Source organism: Geotrypetes seraphini, chromosome 9 (genome assembly GCF_902459505.1).
Source record: "Geotrypetes seraphini chromosome 9, aGeoSer1.1, whole genome shotgun sequence".
NCBI classification, from domain to species: Eukaryota; Metazoa; Chordata; class Amphibia; order Gymnophiona; family Dermophiidae; genus Geotrypetes; species Geotrypetes seraphini.
This window is the reverse complement of record NC_047092.1, coordinates 172,269,127-172,287,352: the sequence shown is the minus strand read 5'-3', so window position 1 is coordinate 172,287,352 and position 18,226 is coordinate 172,269,127. Positions and strand designations below refer to the sequence as shown.

Below are 18,226 nucleotides of genomic sequence, written 5' to 3'. Positions count from 1 at the left end.
AGTACTGGCCTTAGTTCAATATTTAATATTATTTTCTGATTCTAGATCCCCTGTGTTCATCCCATGCTTCTCTGAACTCCGTCACCGTTTTCCTCTCCACCACCTCTCGTGGGAGCACATTCCAGGCATCCACCACCCTCTAGGTAAAGTAGAATTTCCTAACATTGCTCTTGAATTTACCACCCCTCAATCTCAAATTATGTCCTCTGGTTTTACCATTTTCCTTTCTCTGGAAAAGATTATGTTCTATGTTAATACCTTTCAAGTATTATGGACTGCTGAACTTCACTATCCTGAGAATAGTGAGGTCATCCATATACTAACTGGATTACAACCATCGCTTGATCATCAAAGGAGTGATTGAAGCCGATTGCTGTGAAGCAACAGTGCTAACAAATCCTAAGAGCAGGTGGTTCCAGATAAGTGACTTTAACCATACAGAGGATAACCTTCATCACTTGATTTTACTGCTTTCCTCCATTATGTGTATTCTAAACAATATTGAATTAGCCCTGTTTATAACCAGAAAGTTTTTCTCCCGTTAACTGTAGGGAGTTTTTTTTTAACTTTTGGTTTACCATGGGAGCAGGCCGATTTGAAACAGTACCCCTTATAGAAGCTATAGGCATCTGGGGACGCTTGCATGTATGGTTAGTTTTTGAGGCCTTTTGGATAAATCACTAATTTGGTGCACTACTAGACTTAGGCAAGAAAAAAGGTGTAACGCTGAGATATATAGATTGTTATCTATGTCTTTTCTCCTAAATTTTGTAATAAGAAAATATAAAAATAGTTGCCATGACTTATGAATCAACCCTCGTATAAAATCACGAGTGGCATGGAATGGTTAAATAAAGAAACAAAAAAATGCTGTGGGTTAGTCTACGCCCAAATGGAAGTCCAGCTCGTCACAGCAAAGGACCTTGGTGCCACAAAAGTCAATGGATGAAGAAAGCAAAAAGTGGAACCGAGTCCTGGACTTACAGGAGTTCAAATATCAACATTTATTGGTGTTTAAAAAAAATACAATCTACTATAATAAAACCCTAAGCACGCAAGCCTACTTCAAACTTCGTGACCCTAGCAGCGGCAATTCATATGTTCTTAAATTCCTAGGACTCGAGCATGAGTTGATGGCACCGAACAACAGTTGAAGAAGCCCATTCATCCTTCTCCTTTTCCACTGGATGTAGACAAATGTCTTAACGTAGCAGATTTCCAAAGAAGTTTAGACAAGTTCCATAAAAACACTGTCCGCCAGGCAGATTAGGATGCCCACTGTTTATCCTTGAAAATAAACTATGAAAAACAGATTCACTTTTTGGGATCTAGTGGGTATTTGTGACCAAGTTTGGCCACTATCAGAGACTATGATAGGTTGCAGAAGCCATTTTGACACCAGAGATAATAATAATAACTTTATTCTTCTATACCGCCACAATCTTGCGACTTCTAGGCGGTTTACAATCAAGAGTGCTGGACATTCAGCGAAATACAATAAGTAGATATTCAGAGGAAATACAGAGATCAGAGACCTCAGGAGGCAATAGTATAGAAATACAATTTGCTGAGCGAAAATGTAATATGTACATTTTAGTAGGTAATGTCCGACAGGACCTGTTGGGGATAAATAGCAACGTAAAGTTACGATAAGATGAAGATAACAGATTATATTTATAACAGTGCTGTAAGTTCAGGTGGAATAGGGAGGGAGGAGGGAGAGGGAGCGCGGGTCAATTGTTTAGGTATTTCTGGAACAGGTATGTTTTTAGGCGTTTCCTGAATTCCCCGTATGTAGTGGGCGAAAGCAGTTGGTCTAGGTCTTTGCCCCATAGGACTGCTTGGTGAGAGAGAAGGTGTTCGTGGTGTTTTTTCATTTTGCAGCCTCTAACTGGAGATGGCATGGGCTGGCATGACTGGAGATTGTTCCTGCCTGACTACACAATTAGGCCATCAGCTTTAGGAGGCAGGCTGGGGATGCCTACAGGTCGGTCTGGGAGAAGGACTCTTTCTGTTCAGAGGGGGGAGGAGGAGGAGAACATAAGAATAGCCTCACTGGGTCAGACCAATAGTCCATCAAAACCAGTAGCTCGTTCTCACAGTGGCTAATCCAGGTCACTAGTACCTGGCCAAAACCCAAGGATTCTCCTTCTGTTTGGAGGGGAGGGAGTAGGGAGCTGCTCTTGTTTAGGGGCTGGGCCAGTCCAGAGCAGCTAGTTTCAGCTTTGGCCATACCCATACAGTGAATTTTGACCACAGATTTGATTATGGCAAAAAAAAAAAAAGTCTCTTCTTCCTCTGTTCGAAAATTATCCTCTTAGAGGGCAATATTTAAAATCCTAATACTTCTGTAAATTCCATACACGTTTACTTTCAATACTGCTATTGGTTTAAAACAAAACAAAACCAAGCATCTATAGGAATTTGCATATGCGTTAATCATTTGAAGGTTTTAGTGAGCAAATATTTGTTTTCAAGGACAAGGAAATTATAGAACTGACATGAAATTAAACTGTAAGTGATTTCAGGAAACACTTTTTACAGAAAGGGCAGTGGATTCCTGGAGCATGGTGGGTGGGAGAAAAGCAAGAATACAATTCAAAAACGCATAAGATAAATCCAGAGGAGGATGGGATCAAAGCACAACAAATGTAAACCCGGAGAGGTGTAACTTGCTGGGAGCTGCAGGTACAAACGTAAATAAAGGCATTGAGCAAGTAACCGACTTGTTTTGCACCAAGGGCAAGATTCACTTACCTGCCCGATCGTGACCGATCCATGTCCGATCTGTGCAAGGCCGACCAATTCACGATGGGAAAATATTCAAATGGGGGCGATTGGAAGAATGCCCCACCGGCCGCATGGATCGCTGCCGAGCGATCCCGACGCATGCGCAGACCATCTTCTTTGCCTGTAGATGGTCTGCACATGCGTTTGTTGTCCGTGCTTTTTTTTAAACTTTACTTTTTTACTCGTGAGCCCGTGGTTTTAACCTGCGGGTTTAAAGTGGGTTAAAACCACAGGCTCGCGCTGTAGGGAAGGGAGGCAGAGCAGGAGAGTTAGGGCTGAGAGCAGGGTTTTTGCACAAGCGACTGGCCTCACCAGTCGCTTGTTTTTGAATCGGTGTGTCAGAAAAATGTTTAGTGAATCGCATTCTTCCTACTTTGCATGCTGTTTCCCCTCATTTGCATGCACGGATTGTAACTGGATCAGAGGAGAGGTTAGTGAATCGGGCCAGAGGAAAATCGGGTCGCAAACCGATTGGTGCATGAGCGGTTTGCTTAGTGAATCTAGCCCCAAGTGCCTAGCACTCTTGGGCAGACTGGATGAACCATTGGGCTCCTTTTACTAAGGTGCGCTAGTGTTTTTAATAATAATAATTATTATTATTATTTTATTTTTATATACCGCCAAAGCCATAGTAGTTCGAGGCGGTTTACAACAAGAAGAGCTGGACAGTCAGCGAAGGAAAACAACAATGGAGATTTTGGATACAGCGAAGAAGAAAAAAATAAGAGTGAGGATTTTGGTTGCATAAAGTCACAATGTGGGGAAGCAAGAAGATGTGAAAAGGAGTACAGTAGAGGGTTTAAGGGTTCTTGGTTACAAATCGGTTGAACAGGTTTGTTTTAATTAGTTTGATGAAGTTGCCTAGCCAGTTGTTTTGTTGACTTGCTTGGAAGGCTAGCGTTTCTGTTTAGGAATCTTTTGTATTGGCAGGTTTTTATTGAAGGGTGGCTGAACAAACGTATTCTACGTGTGGGTCTGGTGGAACAATCGAATTTAAAGTGGGAGACCAGGTATAGCGGGGCCATGCCAAGGACAGATTTGAAACAAAGGCAGGCAAATTTGAACAGCACTCTTGCTTCTAGCGGTAGCCAGTGGAGTTTTTGGTAGTAGGGGGTTATGTGGTCCCATTTTTTTTTTTTTTACCGAAGATCAGTTGCACTGCAGAATTTTGTATGATTCGGAGTCTATGTAAGGTTTTCTTGAGGGACCCCCAGATAGAAGATATTACAGTAGTCGAGTAGGCTCAAGATGGAGGATTGTACCAGTAGCGCATGCTAGCTGAAAAATTACCACCTGCTTAAAAGGAGGCGGTAGCGGCTAGCACGAACGGCAATTTAGCGCGCGCTATTTCGCGCGTTAAGGCCCTAACGCACCTTTGTACAAGGAGTCCATGATGTTAATCTATCTGCCTGTTACTGAATTTATTTTTCCCCTTGTGGATACATTTTCCATGGAAAATCACGTGTGGGTTTTAAAATACACTTTATACGCGTTACTTTCCTTTTCCATATCCCTGCCTCACCCTCAAAAACAGGGAGCAGGGAGCATCTCTTCTTAATGGAAACACTGTAGGATCCTCTTAGGGACTTTCAGCAATTTTAAGGTTGGGTCGTTTTCAAACGTCCCTTTTGCCCGGGTAAATTGGGCCCAGATTCACTAACCTTACCGATCGTGTCCCGACCAGTTTGCGACCCCAACCCGATTCACTAAACTTCCTCCTGACTCGATCCGCACCCGATCTGATCCGTGCATGGAAATGTAGGAAGGCAGCGATTCACTAAACAATTTCAGGAAACCGACTGGGCTGGCCGATCCAAAAAGAAGTGACTGCTGAGGACCAGTCGCTCATGTCCCTGCCGACTCTCCTGCCCCTCTTAAGAAGCAGTTTCTCTCCTACACCCTGAAAATAGTGGAGCAAAAAGAGAAAAAAGTGGGAAGAAAGCAACTCCTATATCTGAATCGAATCTCCTGCTCTTGCCGCCCCGACTCTCCTGCAATTGCCGCCCCAACTCTCCTGCTCTTTCTGCCCCAACTCTCCTGCAATTGTCGCCCTGACTCTCCTGCTCTTGCCGCCCAGACACGCCTGCTCTTGCCGCCCAGACTCTCCTGCTCTTGCCGCCCCGACTCTCCTGCTCTTGCCGCCCCAACTCTCTTGCTCTTTCTGCCCCAACTCTCCTGCAATTGCCGCCCTGACTCTCCTGCTCTTTCTGCCCCGACTCTCCTGCTCTTGCCGCCCCGACTCTCCTGCTCTTGCCGCCCCAACTCTCTTGCTCTTTCTGCCCCGACTCTCCTGCAATTGCCGCCCTGACTCTCCTGCAATTGCCGCCCTGACACTCCTGCTCTTTCTGCCCTGACTCTCCTGCTCTTGCCGCCCCGACGCTCCTGCTCTTTCCGCCCCGACTCTCCTGCTCTTGCCGCCCTGACACTCCTGCTCTTGCCGCCCCGACTCTCCTGCTCTTGCCGCCCCGACTCTCCTGCTCTTGCTGCTCCAACTCTCCTGCAATTGCCACCCTGACACTCCTCTTTCCGCCCCGACTCTCCTGCAATTGCCGCCCCGACTCTCCTGCTCTTGCCGCCCTGACACTCCTGCACTTTCTGCCCCGACTCCTGCAATTGCCGCCCCGACTCTCCTGCTCTCTGCCACCTCGACTCTCCTGCTCTCTGCCACCTCGACTCTCCTGCTCTCTGCCACCCTGACTCTCCTGCAATTGCCGCCCCGACTCTCCTGCAATTGCCGCCTTGACTCTTCTACAATTGCTGCCCCGACTCTTCTGCAATTGCCGCCCCAACTCTTCTACAATTGCTGCCCTGACTTTTCTGCAATTGCCGCCCCGACTCTCCTGCAATTGCCGCCCCGACTCTCCTGCAATTGCCGCCCTTCCCTGCAGTGCAAGCCTGTGGTTTTAACCTGCGGGTTTAAAGCGGGGCTGCACTACGGCGTGTTCGGTTCTGATCTAGAACACGTTGCAGTGCAGCCCCGATTTAAACCCGCAGGTTAAAACCACAGGCTCGTGAAGGTGATATTGGGCATCAACACTGCGCTGTCTTCCTGGAGATTATACCAAGCTGACCCCCTGGCTCTTAACTGCTGGGTTTTCAATAAATAAACTACTTGTAAGCAAAACTGTGTGAAAAGGTGAGCCGGCGAGAGGGACGTCGGGCAAAGAAGATGGTCTGCGCATGCGTCTGGATCACTCTGCAGCGATCCGTGCAGTCGCTGTGGGGGGTGCCTCCGATATAGTTAATTTGCATGTAGAGGCTTAATGAATCGATTGCCTGGGAAGACTCGGCCACGGATCGGAAAAGTAAGGGGGGTTTTAGTGAATCTAGGCCAAAGTTCTTATCCAGGTAAATCATCTCCTAATACATTCCTCCCCGTACGTACATACTGTAACTGCAAAAGTAATATTTTACCCATTAACAAGATGGAATACCTTAGATCAGTGGTTCCCAACCCTGTCCTGGTGGACCACCAGGCCAATCGGGTTTTCAGGATAGCCCTAATGAATATGCATGGAGAAGATTTGCATGCCTCTCACTTCCATTATATGCAAATCTCTCTCATGCATATTCATTAGGGCTAGCCTGAAAACCCGGACCACCAGGCCAATTGGGTTTTCAGGCTAGCCCTAATGAATATGCATAGAGCAGATTTGCATGCCTGTCACTTCCATTATATGCAAATCTCTCTCATGCATATTCATTAGGGCTAGCTTGAAAACCCGATTGGCCTGGTGGTCCTCCAGGACAGGGCTGGGAACCACTGCCTTAGATGATCTATAGCAGTGGTTCCCAAACCTGTCCTGGGGGACCCCCAGCCAGTCAGGATTTCAAGATATCCCTAATGAATATGCATGAGAGAGATTTGCATACCTGTCACTTCCATTATATGCAAATCTCTCTCATGCATATTCATTAGGGATATCTTGAAAACCTGACTGGCTGGGGGTCTCCCAGGACAGGTTTGGGAACCACTGATCTATAGTTATAGAAATCAGCATGACCAATAACACAGATGTTAAAAAAAGTTACCAACAGTTGGTTTCATGCTGTGTAGGATGAGCTTCCAAGGAAAACAAAGGTTAACGCCCATTGGAAACTGAAACCATCCCAGTTCCAGCATGTAAGCTGAAAAGCCAACTTGTTTTGCATTGCTAAAGGAAATATTGGCTCCCAGCCAGAGCAAGTCAGCCCTTCAAGTTCAGACTAAGGGAAGAACTCCAGCCGGACACAGGCACCGACTCACCTTTGCCTACAATGATAACCGTGGCTGGTTCCAGTTCGGTCCAAACCTGTGGGCTCGTTCTGATCCTCGCCGTGTTGCTGCAGTCCATTTGTGTTGGAGTCACCTACATTTACTTTACAAACGAACTTAAGCAGGTAAAGTGCCCGTCCTGCAAATCCTGGTTTTACCCAGACTCCCTTTTGGAACGTCCCTAGGCAGGATGTTTTCTTTCTTTTTAAATATTGTACCTACAGCAAAAAAAAAAAAAAAAAATGTTGGAAAGCAGAACCCCAGATGGTTCACTTTCTGCTTTGTAACGTAGGTAAGAGTTGCACTGGGGGGTGGGGGTGGGGGGGCTGGTTTAAAAGCAAAACCCAATTATAAAGCTGTCTTGCTGCACTAGAAAGGTTCTAGGAGCACATCCGTGTTCCCTTTTAAGCTGAGCTCAAACTTTTGCAGACCTGAGGGGGGATGTGATTTCTCGCAGGCACAATCAGATCTCGAGCAGCCATTGTTTTACTAAAAAAAAATAAAAAAAATAATAATAATTAGCAATATTATTTAGTCACAATTGTCTTGCGCTGAGTTATACTTGCGCTCAATTGTCTCGCACGCTATTGTCTTTGCGCACTATTGGGTTTGCGCTGAGTTGTCTTCGCGGTTTTGTCTGCGCGCTATCGTCTTGCGCGCATTTGACCTGTCACATAAGAACATAAGAACATAAGAAATGCCTCTGCTGGGTCAGACCTGAGGTCCATCGTGCCCAGCAGTCCGCTCACGCGGCGGCCCAACAGGTCCAGGACCTGTGCAGTAATCTTCTATCTATACCCCTCTATCCCCATTTCCAGTAGGAATTTGTCCAATCCAAATGTCACCGAATGTAACAATTGGTAAGGGCTGGATTAAATGCAACATCCCTTTGCCCTCTGTATTTTGTGACTTCAATGGGTGAATCAATCAAGTTTATCAAGTTTATTCATATTATTTGATTGAACGCTTTACCAAATTACAAAGTGTTTTACAAAAGGTAAAAATATGATTGTAAAGAAATCACATATACATAATTCGTTACCAGACCAACTTGGGTATTTGCTTTTTAAAGCCACAGGAAACAGTAGGAAAGAGGGGAGGAAATACAATTTTAAAGAAAAAGTACATAAAAGGGAAGTACATAAGTACACTCTCTCTTTCCCTCATTCTTGCCAGAGTGCCCATTACACCTTGTTCAGTTCCTGGGTGAAATATCTCTGCTTTACTTACTGAAAGGAAATGTATTTGGAATTAGATAATCTGTCATGTGAAGTTGGGATGAACCCATTTTGACTGTATATTATGTATGTCTTTTGTGGTGACGGGACAAAGGCCGCCATTTGAGAGCAGACAATTGAGCGCAAGACTCATGCGTGCTGCCGTAAAAGCTTATTTTAAAGGGCTTCGACGAGGGGAGTGTGTGGGAACCCCCACACTTTACTTAATAGTGTTCACGCTTCCGTGTTGGTGGGGGTGTAGGGGGTGTAACCCCCCACATTATACAGAAAACTTAACTTTTCCCCTAAAAAATAGGTAAAAAGTTAAGTTTCCTCTATAAGGGGGGGTTACAACCCCCCCAAACCACCCACAGTGGCAGCGCAAATACTATTAAGTAAACTGGGGGGGTTCCCCCCCTCACCACCACCCCCCATTGGAGCCCTTTAAAATAAGCTCTTATGTCGGCACGCTGGAGTCTTGCGCTCAATTGTTTGCTCTCAAATGTTTGCACGCCTTTGTCCCACGCGCTTTTATGGCTGTGAACCGTCTTGTGTATATGTATGTTACCCGTAACCTTTTCTGAGCTCGTTGGGGAGAATGGAATAGAAAACTAATTAAAGAAATAAAAATGTACACAGGACAGGAGCAAGTCTAACCCCCCCTGTTTTACTAAGGTACGCTAACCGATTAGCGCATGCTAAACGCTAACGTGTCCATAGACTAACATGCACGCGTTTGGTTAGCGCATCTTAGTAAAACAGAGCCTAAGCTACAATAATGCATTACCACACGTTAAATCTCCAAATCAGCAGTTAACATGGGATAAAAGCATGGGTTGGTTGGTTGGTTTTTGGTGGGTGGGGTTTTTTCTTTGTTTTTTTTTTTTGCACTGTCTGAAACCATCCAGCATCATATTTACAAATCCAGTACAATGTGCCCAAATTTAATCAGCTGTGTCAAATGCAAGCAAAGAGGTTCATTAGTATGCAAAGACTTTAAAGGGGTCATGATTCACTTCGTGATCTGCATGGAGCAAAGGTGACTAAAGTGACCAGAACAAAAAAAAAATCACATTTTAATGAATGCTGGCGTTGAGGGGATTTAATGCAAGGCTGAAAGCTAAGTACACTTAATTGAATGACTAAAGAATAACGAAGAAAAAGATGTAATTATATGATTGCATATGAATATTGAGTGGAGGTGCCATAGGGTAATATGAGGAGGTAACCCTTTCAAACTATGTGGTTTGTAGGGCAATCTAATATCCCTAAGGACCTCTAAAAATCATAAAGAACCACACAAAATAATATATGCTGACTCTGTGACTAATAGTGTGTGATTTACGTACAGCAGGGGTGTCAAAGTCCCTTCTAGAGGGCCGCAATCCAGTTGGGTTTTCAGGATTTCCCCAATGAATATGCATGAGATCTATGTGCATGCACTGCCTTCAATGCCTATTCAAATTTGCATGCCTATCACTTCCATCATATGCAAATCTCTCTCATGCATATTCATTAGGACTAGCCTGAAAACCCGATTGGCCTGGTATTCCTCCAGGACAGGGTTGGGAATCACTGCCCTACAGCTTGAGTGGACTCACTTTCCCAGCTGTCCCAGCGCTTAAGTTGTTGTGTGAACTTGAAGCCTAGCCATTGCCAGTCAGAACGCGATTGCATTTAACCAGAGTAAACGTTGACCCACAAGCGGGTTCTGTGCTTATCCGAATTGCAAATATCCGGAGTTTACGTCCATTGACTTTAATGTAAAAAAAAAACGGGACCATGGTGGTAGGCTGCTGATAACCGAAGCGTGCGCTTAACCGATGTGCACTTAGGTGGAGTCGACTGTACGAGTGCTTTGGATTGCAAGCATGCTTCCGGAACGAATTATGCTCGCAAACCAAGGTTTTACTGTATTTTGAAAAGAAAGGAGGCAGTCATTATTGAGCCACTCGTCTTCACTCTTCTGTCGGTTCCTGTGAATACGCACGCTTATGGTTTTGGAAGCGTCTGGGTGACGAGTGGTTTCCATTATGCAGACGCTGCAGTTTTAACACCATTATATTTACTGCACCCTTCCAGATAATGAGGTGAAACAGCCACCCACATAGGAAGGGCGAGACTGTGTGAAAAGTAGGTCAGACGGAATAGGATAGGGAGTAAGCGCACAGGAATTATTGACCTGGAGTGCTTTCTGCTCATATTAAAGTAAACTAGTAATTAAAGCTACTAGTTTTGGGAGGCACTGAATTTGTGATAGGGAAAAATCAAAATCAAAAGGTACTCGATAAACAGGAAGTGACCTACAAAAATATGCTTCGTTGGAACCACCAGTTCAATTGAACCAGGAAGAAATGGCCTAACTTGAAAACAAGTGCTTTTGAAAGTATTTCTAGCAAACTTAGACATTCACTGCATCTGCATTTGAACAGCCCAGACAACATGAGATAAGTGCTGTGTAAAGTAGTTTCTACAACTAAAAAAAACCCAAAATAAAATGAAAAAGTGAATTTAAAAAAAAAATTATTTATTCATTTTTGCAATCAAATACATAGTGCAATCAGATTAACCATAAAATAACATAACATACTGCACAATATTCCAACAAATAATATAAAGCTATTTAACCCCTCCCCCCTGCCCCTCCTGGACGCGTATAACAATCTTTCATGAATCAAAGGGAAATAATGTTAATAATTCATATTCAAATCTTACAATATTTTGTTAACAGGCCCCAAATTTCCTTAAATTTGCTATGGTGTCCCAGCTGTAAAGAATTTTTTTTTTTTTTTTTAATATTCTTTATTCATTTTGAAAACTTACAGCAAGCGTACAGGAATATATCATTAGTAACAAAAATAACACTTGTAATTCTCATATAATTCTACAAACATAAAAATTATATCCCGTCCCACCCACCTTCTTTCAAATATTATACTCAATTATATCATAAATATAATATAAACACGTGAATATAGTGAAATTTCCAGAAAAACTCCCTCCTACCCTCCAATGTGTTCATATATTCATCCAAGGAAAATGATGTTTACATTAGTAACTTAACACCAGCTGTAAAGAATTAATATTTTTAAACTTATAAATCTGAAAAAGTGAAAATTAGAAAAAAAAGTTAACGTTATCAAAGGGTTTTTGTCGATGACTGTACTGAAGAGTGCAAAAGTGATTAAAATATGCTAAAGGGGCACACTGCATATTGCTTCTAGCTCTGAGGCTTTTTTTCCCCTATAAACTATAATAGATATTGAATGACCCTTCAACTGTTAAGTGGGATTGGTCGTTTTGTAGTGATAGATTATTGGACCACTTGATCAGACATTTTTTGTTTATTGCTTTTGAATATTAACACTTGGCCATTAATACAAAAAGTCCTTAATGAGTGGGCGAAAATCCATGTAAGGGTGCACCAAGGTAACATTTTGTCACAGTTTAGTAAAAGGACTCCTTGGTTTTATTGTTTGCTGTGATGCTATGAGGGGCCGCTGAAAAGTTCTCTGAATGATGTGGAGCCACACTTTTCTTGACACTTTTCATTTCAATCAGACAAATGCATCTAGTAAATGCGCACAAGAATAGGGAAACTGAGCCATTGTGACATCACTGATGAGGTTGGCTCTTAGGCTTTGGTGGAATGAGGCATTATGACATCACAATACGAGGGACTGCTGAAAGGTTCTCAGCCCAAGCAAAGAGAGAATGACACGGGGCCATGAAACTTACAAGTTATTCCACACCTTTCTTGACACTTCATTTCAGTGTCAGTGTTATTCTCTCTTTGGTTGGGCTGAGAACCTTTCAGCAGTCCCTTGTATTTGGATTACACTTCCCCCTCTGTATTCGCAGGGGTTAGGGGCGGAGCCAGCCCACAAATGTGGAAAAACCACGAATAATATTCGGGCCGGTATTGCCCTTATCCCCCCGCTTCCTCTGGCTATTTTTAGCCCTGAAAGTCCCCCTTAACCCCCAGAGACCCAAATATAGAAAAAAACGTAAAAAAATGTTTTTGAACGTTCACATGTTGTTATAGGAGGCTTGTGATCCCTAAATCAGTGTTTTTTTTTTATTTTGACATTTTAGTAACTTTTGGGGAGGATGTTGTAAAATTGCAACGCTGGGCCTGTAAGGTAGCAGAATTTCAATAGTGTCACTCTCTCTCTGAACACATGTAAGGAATAATTAAAAGTTTATTTGTACTTTACAGCTTATAAAGACCCACCTAAGTTTATGTATATACACAACAACAATAGTATAATAAAGAAAAAAGTAATTTTTATTATCAATTTAATACAAAAAATGAGTATCATATAAAAACGCAAATTTTTCCCTGTGAAGCGCCCATTGACTTAAGAACATAAGCAGTGCCTCCGCTGGGTCAGACCTCAGGTCCATCTTGCCCAGCAGTCCGCTCCCGCGGCGGCCCGAACAGGTCACGGCCTGTCTGAGACACCAGAAGGGGCCCCCTTTCCACCTTGGTTTCCCATTGAGTTTTATCTTCCCATCGAAGTCCTAACCCTCCGGTCTTGCACATGCACGACCTGGTCGGATTTCTATACTTATTACTTGGTTTGCTTTCTATACCTGTGTTACATCCCAGCACCTCTCTCAGTATCCCACGATCCCCCTATCCCTCAGGAATCCGTCCAATCCCTGTTTGAATCCCTGTACCGTACTCTGCCTGATCACTTCCTCCGGTAGCGCATTCCAAGTGTCCACGACCCTTTGGGTGAAGAAAAACTTCCTTGCATTTGTTCTGAACCTATCTCCCTTCAGTTTCTCCGAATGCCCCCTCGTGCCTGTTGACCCCTTCAGCCTGAAGAATCTGTCCCTATCCACCCTCTCTATGCCCCTCATGATCTTGAAGGTCTCTATCATATCTCCCCTGAGCCTCCTTTTTTCCAGAGAGAAGAGCCCCAGCCTATCCAACCTCTCGGCATATGGGCAGTGTTCCAGCCCTCTTACCAGTTTCGTTGCTCTCCTTTGGACTCTCTCAAGCACTGCCATGTCCTTCTTGAGGTACGGCGACCAGTATTGAACGCAGTATTCCAGATGTGGACGCACCATAGCTCTATACAATGGCATGATGACTTCCCGCGTCCTGGTTGTTATGCCCCTCTTTATGATGCCCAGCATTCTGTTGGCTTTTTTCGAGGCTGCTGCGCACTGTGCAGATGGCTTCAGTGATGCATCTACCAGCACACCCAAGTCTCTCTCAAGACTGCTGTCTCCCAATAATGCCCCCCCCCAATTTGTATTTGAACAGCGGGTTCTTTTTACCTATATGCATGACCTTGCATTTTTCCACGTTAAAGCGCATTTGCCATTTGTTTGCCCAGTCTTCCAGCTTGTCCAGGTCCCTTTGCAGGTCCTCACACTCCTCCCTAGACCTAACTCTGCCGCACAGTTTGGTATCGTCTGCAAATTTTATAACCTCGCACTTTGCTTCTTTTTCCAGGTCATTGATAAATATGTTGAAGAGTAACGGCCCCAGCACCGATCCCTGTGGCACACCGCTCGTGACTCCCCGCCAGTCAGAGTATTGTCCCTTTACTCCGACCCTCTGCAGTCTACCCGACAACCAGTGTTCGATCCATCTGTGCACATCCCCTCCCACCCCGTGGTTCCACAGTTTCCTAAGCAGCCTTTCATGTGGCACCTTGTCGAAAGCCTTTTGAAAATCAAGGTAAATGATGTCTATAGGTTCCCCATTGTCCACCCGACTGCTTATTCCCTCAAAGAAGTGCAGAAGGTTCGTTAAGCATGACCTTCCCTTACAGAATCCATGCTGGCTTGTTCTCAGTAGGCCATATCTCTCGATATGCTCGCAAATACCATCCTTGATCATAGCTTCCACCATCTTCCCTATAATTGAAGTCAGGCTCACCGGCCTGTAGTTTCCGGGGTCACCCCTCGATCCCTTCTTGAAGATAGGTGTGACATTCGCCAATTTCCAGTCCTCTGGTACCTCTCCAGTTTTCAAGGATAGGTTGCAAACATGCTGGATTGTGCCCGCTATTTCTTGTCTTAGTTCTTTCAGAACCCTTGGGTGGATCCCGTCCGGGCCCGGCGATTTGCCGCATTTTAACCTGTCTATCTGCTTGAGGACATCCTCCTTACTTACCTCTATGTGTTCTAATTTTTCAGCCTGTTCCCCACTCATAAGCTCCTCTGAGTCTGGTATATTAGATGTGTCTTCTCTCGTGAAAACCGACGAGAAGAACGTGTTCAACCTCTCAGCTACCTCTTTATCCTCCTTGATCACTCCCTTCCTATCCCCATCGTCCAACGGCCCCACCTCCTCTCTCGCTGGTCGCTTCCCCTTTACGTAACTGAAGAATGCCTTGAAGTTTTTCGCCTCCCTGGCCAGCCCCTCTTCATATTTCCCTTTTGCTTTTCTAACCTCTCGGTGGCATTCCTTTTGGCATTTCTATCAGCGGTAATCAAGAAATTTCGTGTTTTTGCACAAAAAATTTCATGTTAGCGCAAATCTTTTGGCAGTTTTGTCCCAGCGTTGAATCTTCTCCACTGGTTGTGGGCCAGCAAAGGAAGACACAAGTGTAACCTGTCTGTTGTCAAACCATTTCACAGCACAAATGTTGTGATTTGACTCCACTCTGACATCAAAGCTTCCTCTTCCCTTTTTCTTCAAGCTTTTCTCATCCTCAAGATTACAGTTTGGAAGGCGCACTTGTCTGGCTGTTCCTGTGTAATGAATTCCACAATCCAGCAGCCTAACTATCAATGGGATGCTGGTGAAAAAGTTGTCTGCATAGATCTTGTAGTTGTGACTATGTGGAAGTGTGGAAGCAAGTTTCATCACAACATCCCCTGATAGTCCAAGTTCAGATCTTGCCCGTATTCCATTCACACTGCCTTGGTACACATCAAAATCACAAAGTATACCAGAGATTCCAGTCCTTGCCCACAGCTTGAACCCCCATGGGTTTGGCTTGCCACGCATGTACTGTTTGATGCTGCTGAATTTCCCCCTGAAAGGGATCATCATTTCATCAACAGAGTTATGTTCTTCAGGGACCACTTTTAGGCATTTCTCTCTGAAAGCATCAAGCCATGGTCTGAGTTTCCAGAGTTTGTCACTTTTTTGTTCCATCTCAGACACGGTTAGATTGTTCACAAAATGTAATGATGTCAACAGAGACTGGAATCTGTTTCGTGACATTACATCAGCGACAGGACTGTATCTTGTGTCTGCTTCCCAGTACATACGGACTCCAGGCATTTGGACAAGACCCATCTTCAGATACATGCCAATCATCTGCTCTATTTCCTTTGTGTTTGTGTTTATAGATGATCCTTTCTTCTGAAAACTGTACTGATTTGTGTTATCTGCCAGAGCGTTGATCATATCTTCTGTCACAAACTTCTGAAAGTACTCCAGTGGTGTGCAGAGGGAATGGACATCATTACTGACATCCTGACCAGAAAAATCAGTACTGGGAGAGATGAAATTCTTTTTCAGCCATCGATATCTGTCACGGGGCCCAGTCTTGGCATCAGGATGCTCTGCCTCTGTTGGGATGATTTGAACATCAGAAGTTAGGTGGTCATCGGGTAATTTATTTTCCTTGTCCACTTCACCGATAACTCCATATTCCACAACTTCTATCAAGTAGACCTATTGTTCAATTAGACATGCAAACACTTTAATCCTCACCTCCTGGAGATTTATCACCTTCTCAAGTTTAAAGTGCAGACAAAACCTTGCTATCACTTTGACCCACTGTTGTAAAATTACAACATAGAAATAACCAGCTCTAAATCTCTTAAAATCAGTATATTCAATGATGTCATAAAATCTGCATGATCTACACATATTAATGATCACATAAAAAAATATTTCAAGCTTTTTACTTACTTTAGTCCTGATGTATCCCGTCCAAAACAACAAGATGATATACTCCAAAGCAGGCAACAGGGTTGTATGACTTCATGGCCAGATAAACAGACCTATTTACACATTCAACCATCCAATGGTGTTGCAGAACTGAACAATAGGTTCTATTAGTAATGTACATGAAGTTTTAAAAAGAAAAAAAATGGGGGAGGGTTTATTTTGTAGCCTTAAATGTGATGTTGTAATATTACAACACTGGGTCTCAGGGGAGTGCAGACAAAACCTTGCTATCACTTTGACCCACTGTTGTAAAATTACAACATAGAAATAACCAGCTCTAAATCTCTTAAAATCAGTATATTCAATGATGTCATAAAATCTGCATGATCTACACATATTAATGATCACATAAAAAAATATTTCAAGCTTTTTACTTACTTTAGTCCTGATGTATCCCATCCAAAACAACAAGATGATATACTCCAAAGCAGGCAACAGGGTTGTATGACTTCATGGCCAGATAAACAGACCTATTTACACATTCAACCATCCAATGGTGTTGCAGAACTGAACAATAGGTTCTATTAGTAATGTACATGAAGTTTTAAAAAGAAAAAAATGGGGGAGGGTTTATTTTGTAGCCTTAAATGTGATGTTGTAATATTACAACACTGGGTCTCTGGGGGTTAAGCCTTACCTGGTGGTCTAGTGGGTTTTCGGGGCAGGAGCAATCTTCCTACGCTCCTGCCCCGTGCAGATCGCTCACAGGAAATGGCTGCCTTGAGCTCCCATAGTCTCTCGAGCCATTTCCTGTGAGCGATCTGCAAGGGGCAGGAGCGTAGGAAGATTGCTCCTGCCCCGAAAACCCGCTAGACCATCAGGTAAGGCTTAAGGGGGGGCTTACAGGGCTAAAAATAGCTTGAAAAAAAAAAAAAATTTCTGGTCAAAAATCGTGAATAACCAAACCCGTAGATACGGAATTCGCGAATATGGAGGGGGAAGCGTACTTGTTTTTCCAGCCATTTTGAATGGTTATCCCAGGAAGGTCAGTATATCAATTTTTAACGATAAATTGAACTAAATAGCCAGTGCCAGCATTTCTACAGCACTAGGGTTAAAATAAAATGAATTGCACTATCTAGTATTCTAAAGGTCTAGATGTGCAAATGTACTTTGGCATCTGAGTTGGAAAAACAGGTTTGCATAAAAAAACAAAACTGAGCTTTTCCTCTCTGCTTGTCAACAACATGGTATCTTTTCACATTAAACATCGGTGATAACCAAGTGCGGTTAAGCTCCATAAAGTGCTTCTTGTGTAACATTTGATACCACAAAGTCCGCCATAAGAAATCCTCCTCTTATCAAGTTTGATGGCTCCCAATTTGTTCTATGAGCTTGCTTGAAAGAATGCCTTGCAAGCGGAGGAGTAGCCGGAGAACTGTGGAAGCCTGGTTCAAATCCTTTTGCATCTCCATGTGGCCTTAAACAGGTTATTGCTTAAAGTAAAAAAAAAAAAAAAATTAGAAAATACTTACTGTACCTGATAAAACATTTATTTATTTTAAATATTTATTAGCTGCCTAAAACCTAGGTGGCTCACAATAAAAACATCTAATATAATAAAACCCTAAGCCGTGCATGCACACTCCCACCTGCGTGCTCCCATTTTCCGTGCGCTGTAGGGCACCACAGGTAGGAGTGCGGCCGCGGTGGCTGCAGGCTGCGGCAGCTGTAGGCCGCAGTGGCTGTCGGCGGCTGAGCACGGAGCCGGGCTGAAGTTTCTTTTTTAACTTCAAAGACGCTGCAGCGGCTCCTCTCACGAGCCGCTCCTGCGTCGGAGAAGGCGGCGATCGTGAGAGGAGCCACCGGGAAGTTACACTGCTCGGGGCTCGGGCTGTTTGGTCCGTGCAGGCTCCTCTCATGGTAAATGGAGGGAGAGGGAATGCTGCGGCTGCTGGACAGGGAAGTAGGGAAGGAGATAGGAAGAAAGACACAGGGACAGGGGCAGGGAGAGAGACAGAAAGAGAGACAGCGGGAGGAAGAGAGACAGAAAGAAAAAGACAGGGGTAGGGAGAGAAACAGAAAGAAAGAAAG

General features: G+C 43.9%; 1 protein-coding gene across 1 annotated transcript in view; it reads left to right on the top strand.

Moving 5' to 3' along the window:
* The first annotated feature begins 6,877 nt into the window (after positions 1 to 6,877).
* The window catches only part of TNFSF10 (TNF superfamily member 10), a 39,471-nt gene continuing 28,122 nt past the window's right edge, over positions 6,878 to 18,226 (top strand). Inside the window, exon 1 of the mRNA XM_033959207.1 lies at positions 6,878 to 7,170. Within this exon, the coding sequence (XP_033815098.1) occupies positions 7,048 to 7,170 (123 nt within the window). The 5' untranslated portion in view covers positions 6,878 to 7,047. The remainder of the gene's footprint in view (positions 7,171 to 18,226) is intronic.